General features: G+C 37.0%; 2 protein-coding genes across 2 annotated transcripts in view; one reads left to right on the top strand and one right to left on the bottom strand.

The window, feature by feature from the left end:
• The first annotated feature begins 129 nt into the window (after positions 1 to 129).
• Nedd8 (Nedd8 ubiquitin like modifier) lies at positions 130 to 1,443 on the top strand. The gene is made up of 3 exons (XM_074085882.1): positions 130 to 338; positions 425 to 555; positions 1,273 to 1,443. The coding sequence occupies exons 1-3, from the start codon at positions 321 to 323 to the stop codon at positions 1,355 to 1,357; spliced, it is 234 nt and encodes a 77-aa protein (XP_073941983.1). The 5' UTR covers positions 130 to 320; the 3' UTR covers positions 1,358 to 1,443.
• A 3,748-nt stretch (positions 1,444 to 5,191) lies between these two features.
• LOC141426740 (ubiquitin-conjugating enzyme E2Q-like protein 1) overlaps positions 5,192 to 11,517 on the bottom strand; it is a 37,690-nt gene continuing 31,364 nt past the window's right edge. The window contains exons 3-6 of the mRNA XM_074085881.1: positions 10,872 to 11,058; positions 9,852 to 10,053; positions 8,601 to 8,846; positions 5,192 to 7,206 (exon numbers count right to left, since the gene is read on the bottom strand). Coding sequence (XP_073941982.1) covers positions 8,611 to 8,846; positions 9,852 to 10,053; positions 10,872 to 11,058 — 625 coding nt within the window. The 3' untranslated portion in view covers positions 5,192 to 7,206; positions 8,601 to 8,610. The remainder of the gene's footprint in view (positions 7,207 to 8,600; positions 8,847 to 9,851; positions 10,054 to 10,871; positions 11,059 to 11,517) is intronic.

Here is an 11,517-nt window from a genome sequence, read left to right as displayed (position 1 = left end):
AGATTACTAAAGGTAGTCAGTGGGTGACGTGACACTCTTTCCCGGCCCGGATAATACCGGGATGGAAATACCGACCATGTTTTTCGTGTAAATGCCCAGCCGGTCAGGCCGTGACAACTGACACTGTGACACTGACAAGTCAAGTGTCAAAACGCGAGGTGAGGTGAGGTGAGGACTAAAGAAAGCTTGATTCCGCTACGCTGTATTGCGTTATTTGCGTTTGCATTTAGGAAAAACCGTAACAAGCAGAAGTTCTGAGAATAGGCTTTGTCAATTATTGTATATTATTTAAGTATTCAAACAAATACATACTTGCAAGTATGTTGATCAAAGTAAAGGTAAGATTGATCGTTGAAAATAGCTTCGTCTTAGTATCCATAGAATTACGAAGCATTTATGATGGTTTTGCCTTTTTTTGTTACAGACTCTTACAGGCAAGGAAATCGAGATAGATATCGAACCGACAGACAAAGTCGAGAGGATCAAAGAGAGGGTAGAGGAAAAAGAGGGCATACCACCGCAACAGCAACGTCTCATATTTTCCGGCAAACAAATGTACGTACATTTGCCGCTATCTTTATTTTCCTACGTGTATTTAAATTACTTTATAAATAGATCCAATTCAGAGATATATAATTTACCTTGTAAAAATACTTATCACATTAAATAAGAAAATTAACTTATAACCTCATCAATGTGTAGGTTTAGATTTAAGCCCTAAGTGGGAACTAATAAAAGTACTGCATTCTAGTCTCATCTCTTTATAAGCACAAATTCTGCTGACCTAAATAAAAAAAAGACAGAAACTTACATATTATATTATAGCATACCAAAGGTTAATTTGATGTGAAAAAAGTTTCTAAAATCGAATTTGATAAAGATGATGATGTCTCGATAATGCACTATCAAATACATAAAGTGAAAGCAAAGGCAATTAATGGTGGCAACTATGCTTTGGTAAATGGGTGGAGATGCTTCAAGTTGTATCAGTATAATTCTTGTCAGCGGTATTAGTGCATCTTAAGATGTTTTGGAATTATTCTTCTACTCCACTCAAATTTTAATAACCACTTTAAAATAAATCATCACATTTGTAGAGGATTCAAAAATACTGTAGTGATAATTGTGGATAAAAACAATCTATTTTGTGGCTTGTTTAAATTGAATGCAGGGGCATGCTGTTGCTGTTTAATATTCCCAAGACAAGTATTTGATGGTTCCTTGGCAGTCAAAGGTTTATACCAAAGTTTTGTTACATTTTGTCTTTTTCAGGAATGATGAGAAAACAGCCCAAGACTACAAAGTGCAAGGAGGCTCAGTGCTCCACTTAGTGTTAGCACTACGAGGAGGCGAGTGATGACTTGTGATAACTATGCTTCTCATATTTATAACTTTCAATTTTATGTTCCGTCTTTTATAAATATAATATGATTTGATAACAAACGTTTTTGATGACCTAATTTACATCAATAAGTCTTGATTTTTACAACATACAAATAATAGTACAATTAAAGATGTCCTTTTCCATAATTAATTAAAATCGTTTTATCTTAAATCAATATCCTTTAAATAAATTCAGCTACAGATGTTTATAGCCTACAGAAAGCAACTCTGTCTGTTACCTCTTTTCACTTTAAGCACTGAATTGATTTAGACCGAATTTGTTATAGAGATAGTCTTGAGACCCTGGAAAGGACATAGGATAGTTTTTATCCTTGAAAATTTTATACTTTCTGCCAGATAGCGATAATTGAGGTTTGCAGATGAATCCCCGGTTAAAGCTAGTACATTATAAATATGCAACTAACTCTGTCTGTTACCTCTTCTCGCTTTAACTACTTAAAAGATTTGGATGCAAAAGTAGACGTATTTTTTATACCCTTGGTTTTCATATATTTCATCATACATATTATACTTATTATGTCATCCATGTAGGTCCAAAATGTGGTCAAAAAAATGTATAATTTTTTTTAACAAAAAAGTAAAACCGACTCCAAAAAAAATAAAAGTTGAATCAACTACGAAACCCTTGAAAATATTTTTCTAGGTAGGTACCTACTAGCTCGAAGAGTGAAGAGTGGAACAATAGTCGTCTACCTCACCTACATACTATGGGTTTTATTTTTTTAGGAGCCAGTTTTACTTTTTTGTTAAAAAAATCTTTATTTCTGAATTTTTAGTGATTTGTAGCCAAAGAACATCTCACAACGATTCCATTAAGCCCAAACACGGCTTAGTTACGTTGTTTTATAACAGTGTTATAGAGAGAGTATGGGGGAGGCCTATGTCCAACAGTGGACGTCCTACGGCTGAGATGATGATGATGATAACAGAGTTCCGTTGCCTACCTTCCGGCTTCATCATCAGATCAGTTCGAAAGAATCATTAACTTAAAGCTTCTTCTTAGTCGCTTATCTAGGTATATTAATCATGATCGTTTATAGACAAGCGAGCATTACTTAGCTGTGACGAGTTCCATTGGTCATCTAAGGTCTTCTTTATCAGGTCCAGTTTACCAAATGATACTTTCTGAATGTAAATGCTTATCTTAATGCTAAAAATGCCAAAATTGCCATAGGTGTGCCTATTAAATTTGAGGTTTGCCCTCGATTTCACTAGGATCCCATCATCAGATCTTGAATTAATTCTTTCTTATTCATTCATAAATACTGCTTCACTAAATGCAGAATATAATTAGTTATGGTTGATTGGACAAGAGAAAGATAAAAGTTTCACGTTGAGCATGTAATTTATTACACCCATAACATTGTACATATAATTCAGGTATAAATACACATTTTGCACTGTATTACATAAAAATAAACATCTTTGGTTTACTAAATAAATCAACGACATCAAGAAATATTTTCTACTAAATTACATACATTGTGACATTTTTTAAATCTAATTTTAATAATAAAATTTAAGTTACCACAAGCCTTTTGTTTCACGTTCTTTCTTCCAAAAATATTTACTAATTTGAGCATTTGACCACTCATAAAACAATACAGGTACATACTACATACACATAATTTGACTCTGCTATACTATACAAAGCTTGTGTTAGTTAAATTTTTAAGGATGTAATTAATTGGGTTTACCAACTTTTTCTTGTTTGTTATTCTGTCCCGTTGTCCAAGAGACAACAGTGACAGAGTTTCTTAAAAAAAACTGTTTTGATATATGCTACTACTGTGCTTAGGAGATTGTCCATTAAATAATAGGCTGTAACTACGACAAAAATGTACGCTCTATGAATTATAACCACAGAAAACATGGAGAAACTCATGGTTTTAAAGAGTTGTCCAGGGGACGTAACCATGGCAACGCGGGACTAGGAAAAGTTGATCGACCCAATTAATACTTGCAGGAGTGTAAAATCTCAAGATAAGCATACCGCAAGATAACGCACACCACTGCCACAGGGGCAATCGACCACACCTGACCTGTGTTCAAAATAGTGTCTTCATTTGTGGCTGCGTCTAAGGCCGTCTGTGTATTTGGACCATTTGGTGTGGTTGATCCTTGACTCGTCTTGCTCTAGCTGGCATTACTGAATTAAAATACATGCTTAACCTGAGGCCGTTTTACGCATTCCGAGCTTCAACACTCTCACCACTTCTTTTTGTCAACCAGTCAGGGAAGAAAGAGATGGTGAATGCTATCGCGAGCGTCCGGGCAGGTCCGGCCCTTAAACAACATAGCCTCTGTTAAGAACCAAGCATTTGCTGGCTGTGATGTAATTTGTGTGTTGTTATGGGGGTGAAGAAATTGTTCAGTTTTGTTTATAGGTAAATTAGTTATAGATGAGGTACTCTGCAAAACTTAGTTCATTTGAGTTTATGTGCTCAGTATATGTAGGTGACAAAAAAAAGCATAAGCTTGAAAGGGTTGCCACTTTTACTAACTTACTCCATGTATCTAATAATTAATGTAAGACACGGTGAAGTGTCAGTTTTAAAACAAGTATTTTTCGTGTAGATATCTAAAAAATAAATCCGCAGCATGAAATAACAGTGATTTCATTATTTAATAGTAATGATTAGGACCCTTATAAGTTTTTGGTAAAAATTTCATTTTTAATACAAGCTTTTTTTGCTGACTTTACTTTTTGTTGACTGTACTTGTATTGTCACCCAAACTACATTTGAATACCAAATTTCAAGTCGATTCCATTAACCGTTGAAGAGTTCCGTCCTGTGGAGACGATCCTGGCCGGACTGCCAGGATGTCACTTCAGAATTGTCATTGTCACCAGATTTACATAAGTTTACCAAATTTCAAGTCGATCGGACTACTGGAAGTGGGTCAAATTTAACTTGCAAGATTTGACCCAAATAAATAAACGAACAGGGCAAGTTAAATAAAAGCTTGTAATAATAATAAACCAACTTAATTGTAAGACATGTATATGTTGTGGACCAAGTGATAAATTGGTCATTATTGATAATTATGCATTCATAATTATTCATTAATAATGACCAATATGAGATAGCAATTTGATAAAAACTATTCAATTAATAACATTGCCCGGGCATTATACATAATGTCTATACCCTACTGGGCAAAATAATAAAAAAAATGCCCCATTACTATTTTTTTATTTTTACGTAAAATTTAATGAATCTTTAAAAGATCTTTAAACATCTATCAAAATATGTAAAGTAAGTTATCTTAATAGTAGAATTTTATTCTGGCACTCGCCGGCCGCTGACGCTGCTAAACCGATTGAGATGAAATTCGGTATACATATAGTTTGCGTCCCGGGGAAGGACATAGGATAGTTTTTATCCCAGAAAATTGCATAGTTACTGCGGGATAGTGAAAACCGAATTCTACGCGGACGAAGTCGCGGGTAACGGCTAGTATACAATAGAATTGGCAACCCTACCAGTATTTTTAAATCCTTTAAGCATCATCATTCATTAATGAGGGCTATCGCGTATGAATTCGCCGCTAGAGGCGCCAGTGTAGCGTGAGGTGTCCGAAATGGCAAATCTCATAGTTTTTGGGTGAGCTACGCTACGCGAGTTTATTTATAATTAGAATAATTTTGTGAATATTTTGCATTACCTGAAATTAATTATGGCAATTATGCGTTACGGGGCAATGAATGTGTGTTTTGAGACAGTTTTTGTCTTTCGGAAACTTTTGTCCTCTCTTTTTTTCCGAACAAAATGGGACTACGCAACGACAACTTTGCAATCATCTGAATGAGGGCTATCATTTTTTGTCTTTCTAGATGGCGCCACTGTTGCGTGAGGTTTCTAAGTGTGGCTTTCAAAGTCTGTTATTACGGGCGTGAAAGAATGTTTAGATTAAAATCATATTTAATACACCTTAAAACCGTACCATAAAAATATCGAGTAACCACAGTGTTGCGTAGTCCCATTTTGTTCAGAAAAAAGGGAGGACAAAGGTTTCCGAATGACAAAACTGTCTCAAAACACAGACATTGATTGCCCCGTAACGCATAATTTCCATAATTCATTTCAGGTAATGCAAAATATTCACAAAATTATTCTAATTATAAATAAACCCGCGTAGCTCACCCAAAAACTATGAGATTTGACATTACGAAGACCTCGCGCTGCACTAGCGCCTCTAGCGGCGAATTCATACGCGATAGCCCTCATTATATGTAATCTGCTGGGCTACTACGAAACTCGAAATTCGTATCGTAGCGTCTCTCTCGCTCTCGTATTATGTGTCAAAGGGACCGCACGACACGAACTTCGAGTTTCTAGTTTCGTAGTAGCCCAGCTGACTTGGACAATCACGAATGAGGGCTACTCGACAGGCGAAATATCGCTAGATGGCGTTAGTATCGTAAGATTTTTTTGACGTTACTCATCTCATAGTCATTCACAATGACGCGTGCCGTGGTTCGTAATACAATGTCATTAATGTCTAATTTTGACAAAATCACGCGTCTTCGTGGATGGCACTAGGTATAGTTATTAGCTCGTTTTGGCCATCTAGCGATATTTCGCCTGTTAAAGCCCTCATTATTCTTCCTATCTATTACTTCATTTAAAATAAATAATCATCATAATTCCAAAGGTTTACAATCTACTTATTTATTACAACACAATATCATCAGGATGCCTGTACCTATCCATAGAAACAAAAGCGTGTTTTCATTGTGTTGAATACTCGTAGCTTGCGTTTTATGAAATAGAATTAGAAACTTATATAAACTTATTATGTCAATTTGATCACGTTTGGCTCATGAACGTATTAAACCACCCATAAAACTGCAATCATGAACATTACCTAAGTAGGTACGTGATTCACGGGAAAGGCAACCAGTCACGTTGTGCCCAAAAAAAGCACTGCAGATAAAATACAGGGCAATAATAATTAATCTATCGAATAATCATTCATGGAAAATATTTTAGTATCCAATGACTAAAGAGCCCACATGGCAAGTGAGTTTTTATTGTGGAATGGGTTAAAAATGTCATAGTATACTAATTTATCTACAATATCGAATTAAATGACATTCGGACGGAAACATTTCCATTAAAACGTTATACTGTTTTATTTGGTTGACCAAAAAAGATAACAGTTATAATTTGATTTGGTTAGGTACTACTTTTCCAATCTAAAAGATCTAAATTAAGAAGTGTTGAATTTTTATTAAAGACAATTTCCTCCTATTGAAGGTAGACATATATCAATTCTCTTGGATTAGGCAGGCGTAATAAATACCACAGATATGGTTAGTTTGGCACATGAAAACGTTATTATTATCAATTTACAAAATACTTTCTAAGTAAATTAACGTCGAAGAGTAAGAATATGTAGGTACGTAAATTTGGGAAAACCTATCTTGGAGGATAGTAAACATTACCTCCAATTTTTAATATAGTTAAATAATTTCCAAATTAATTAAGTTGGCCTGATTTACACTTTCCTGTTTTTGGCAAAAATAAATTGCCATGTACCCAATACCTAGGTGTGTTTATAACTATAAGATTAATACTTAATTATGTTAATCGAAGCACGAAAAACACTGATCAACCATTGTATTTGCCCTGGCCGCAGAGGAACTTAGCTAGGGAATACAGCCATCTAACAACACAGCTTTACAGAAATGCACTAATTAATTTAATTACGATACTTTAAAAATAATTTCTGATGAATTAACTAATAGAGATCTAATCCGGATGTCCGTTGTCGGCTGCAAGCAGCGTTGTCCTTCTGGAAAAAAAACCTGATTTCAAATAAAAAAAATCGCATTCAAATCGGTCCTCCCGTTTAAGAGCTACGGTGCCACAGCAGACACACACAGAAACACACATAGCGGTCAATCTTATAACACCCCTCTTTTTGCGTCGGGGATAAAAAATTGTAGTTAAAACAATATGAGTGCGTTTATGTACAGCCGATTAATACATAGAATAGGTACCTACAGGTAGTAACTACATTTATGATGTAGGGGACAAAGCCGCCCGGCAGGCAAACAATGCTTGTGGTATTGGGGAAGCCTCGCTATTTCATACATTATAATAGATACCTACTACAGCTAAACTACAGTGCAAACAGGAGCAAACACCGTTGATACTTAAATTTAAATATTAGAGTTAAAATATTGAGCTTAAGGGGCTGTTTCACCATCCATTGATTAGTGTTAACTGACGGTTAAATGTGATGCCGTCTCTATTTGTTTTGTTCGAATAGACGGAGACGGCATCACATTTAACCGTCAGTTAACACTAATCAATGGATGGTGAAACAGCCCCTAAATATAAAAAAAAAACATTGGTTTCCGAAATAGGTACTTTAAGTCAAGTTAGTCTACCACAAATGTGCTAAATCGAAATAAACACATCTATATATAGCCAAAGCTACAAATTTTGCCACAGCATATTGAATGTAACTAACATGCATACCCAATGCATGGCCAAATGTTTCTTTCTAACAACACCCTGTCTTTCTGTAGGTACCTATGTGTTCGAAACCAATCCAAGAAGACAATAACATAAATTATCTAATATTAGTTAAGTACCTACTAGTAAGTACTCTTCGTTCGAATAATATGCTATCAGTTACGTACGTGCCTAACAGGTACCTGAACCAATTGCAGTTGATGACGAGTCTAAATTGATAAATGAATGCTATCAGGTATAACGTACTACGCAAGTGCTCGGCTATTTTGATATGATCTGGGTCAATGTTACCACCACAATAAGGTATTAGGTACCTACCTAACTGTACACAATCGCATATTTTAGGTGCCACTGTCAGAGAGCATGAGATATGTACCTATAGGTGTGACTTCGACCGTTCGACTGCACAACTCCGAACCGAAGTGTAGTTGTTCAATTTATATTGCGCCTATACTTACACCCGAAACTCGTGTTACTACTTAAGCTTAGTAGGTATACGTATACCACATGCATTCCGCCGACCTCACCATGTAAGTACTTGTACTATTACTTATCCTGTGCATGTACCTAAGTCGGATTACGAGAAATAGATAAATTGGAAGATATTCGATAGTTCTTGGAAGCGAAGGATTTTGTTGCAAAAGTGCGAGCGCTCGCAGCGACGATAGTAAAGTGGTATAACGTAAAAGGTTTAAATGGTCGTACCTTATAAACCTCAACCGTCAGACAGCGCGGGTGTGACCCAGCCGTACTTGTCGTGTGTTTTGACAAGCGAACGGAATGCCTCCTCGGCGCGGCGGCGCGAGAACTCGCGGGAGGCCCGCAGCGGCGCGCGTGCAACACGCCCCTGTCCCTTCACCACCGACGCTGCGAACTGCATCACCACTGCTTCGACGGTGTAAGCAGACGCCCAGCCGCGCGGCGTCAGCAGCTCCATGCATATCGCACCCCCTGAAACAACAGCACTGCTATGTGACTCCAAATTTACTGGATCAACTGGATGGGTCTGGGAGGATCGCTCGCGCACACACACACACACACACACACACGCAGACGAGCAGAACTAATCCATTATTGAATTGAAGCTCCATAGCCTTAAAAGTTCACACAAAGTTTATATTATCTACTTTGTGCACAAAGTCAATTGTTTTTGTCAAAACATCTGATAAAATAAATTTGTTGGTACCTAGTTTATGCATTTCCCTTGTCTAGTAGCAAGTTAAACATGCGTTCCGTGACTAATAAGGAATGAGCCGTGTGTTGTGCTTGTGCAACTTAAGCACTTGTCTCATTCCAAACCTAATATTGCGTTGCTAATACGTACGTTACTAGGTACATATATAGCGGTTCCATGAGATTCCACGCAAGCCATCACCATCAGCAGTATTATAAATTACCTAATACAATTGCATAAAAGCTAACAAATGTCCCCTGCCTTTCTTAGTTATGTTAATTGCATTAAATAGTAGATTGTACAACAAAAGCATAAAACGAGCCATTTTATCCGAGTCGTTCATATAGCCGACCAAGCCGGTACGGCGAGGGTGGATAGACACGTCGAGGGGAAAATGGGTTTAATGCCCGAGTTTTACGCTCTGCTTTTCACTTCGATGGCGAGGAAATGAAATATCAACAGTGGAAACAATTGTTCACTTACTATGTACCTTTTATTGTTCATGTATTACTATATAATTATAATTTTTCAGTTTTATTGATCTATTTTGATTGATTTTTAGTTTTATACAAATTATTTTTTAACAAAAAAAAACATGTAGAGACTTCTTTGTTTGTGGCTGGTTACACCTGATTGCCTTGGTCTTACACGAAGATTTTACTTTATTTCGCCGAAAAGTAGTTTTATGTCGCCTAGATCCAGCATAAATACCAACTTTACGAGCATGAGAAGTGAAAAGACTATTTTCCCACCCTAAAGACGAGGTAATGTCTTTTTCTCACCTTCCATAACGAATCCTTTTTCTATCCGAGGTTCAATGACCCGCATGAAGGGCGGCGCGAACGGGAAGTTCTCCGGGAACACTAGATGTAACAAAATGTTGGGGATGTGGAGTTCCCTTAGGTCTGCGGCCAGCTCGCTCTCCGGGTCTATTTGATGTAGCCGCACGTGCCACTCGAACAAGTTGTCGTTCACTAGCTCTACCTGTGGACACCTTACTTGAATCAGTAAAGGCAGTAGGTACGAGTAGGTACCTACTATAGAGCAGTGGTTCCGAACCTAGGGGTAATTACCCTAGCGGGGGTAAATCAGCTATGAGTATTCTCTGGGGGTATTAAAGAACCTAATAATTAAGATTAAAAATGATAGATCGCAGCTCAGTACCTACAGCACGTGGCATCTCTTTCTAGCTGTTACTTTTACTTATTCCATTGTTAAAAAAAACATTATAAGACTGGTTTTAAAAGTTCAAAGTATTTTTGTGATTAATAAAGATATTTTTATTTGCTTGCGTTGTACTAATCTATTTATTAAATTTTAAAGGGGGGGGGATTCAGTTTTCCCAGAAGGTCGTAATATGGGTAACAATATTAAAAAGGTTAGGAACCACTGCTATATAGTATAGGTAGTGCCAGTTGAGGTCACGCACACAACATGTCATGTAATGACAGCGGAATTTTGACATTCACTCTCCTTTATGCCATCAGTTCTTCATGTAGCTGTGTGTGTAATCATTGAATTCAACTCTCGTGGCCCTACTTATATCCACCATTAATTAAACTCTCTGCGGCATGTCGATCTCTTCACCTACGATTGAATAATTTAAATTACTTATAGCGTGATAGTTAAAACCATAAAGAATTGCCATTCTTGGGGAGTCACAAGATTTAGATAAGTTTCTTGCGCATTGCGCAGCATACCTACTTAATACTTAATGGATACCAACAACAAAGTCAAGAATTCAAATAAAAACAGCACGTATTCAATTCATATTACATAATCAAGTTTTAAAAGCTACTAACCGTAAACAATGGATCGGTGCGGCTTTCCTGTGACCTCTGGATCTCTTTGAGTTCCTTCATGAGTCTGCGCGTGCGCACGGCGGCAGCACGCTCGCGCACGTCGTTGGCAGTGGCGCCCTTCTTCTTCAGCGTGGTGGTCGCCGGGCTGGCCGGAAGACTCGCCGCTTCCGCTGGACTGACGCCGTCTCTGCAAGGTAGATACAAAATCTCCTATTAGTTTGTAGTGGAGAATCGGTTGAAGTAGTGTGCAAAGCAAAGTTTGTCACGCTTGAAGTAACGTGTCATAAACTTTGCACAAATGTCTGGTTGCGTCGCTGATAAAACTTTCTCATAAAAAACCGGCCAAGAGCGTGTCGCACACGCCCGAAATAGGGTTCCGTAGCCATTACGGAAAAATTAAGTAATATTTTTCTAAGGATTTCATATATTTTGTACGGAATATTACAAGTTTAGGTTTAGGTTATGCAAACAAATAATCACTGAATCGAAAAATCGTTTTAGCAACCGCCTAATAGTTTTAAAAGACCAATCCAACGATACTCCACACTACAAGATTGGATGAGAAAAAAAATCAGTCTATGGGAGGTGTACTAAAATTTATTTGAATTTTTTATTGTACCATTTTGTCGGCATAGTTAACATATAT

The sequence above is a fragment of the Choristoneura fumiferana genome, chromosome 3 (genome assembly GCF_025370935.1).
Source record: "Choristoneura fumiferana chromosome 3, NRCan_CFum_1, whole genome shotgun sequence".
NCBI classification, from domain to species: Eukaryota; Metazoa; Arthropoda; class Insecta; order Lepidoptera; family Tortricidae; genus Choristoneura; species Choristoneura fumiferana.
This window is presented reverse-complemented; position numbering and strand designations above follow the sequence as displayed.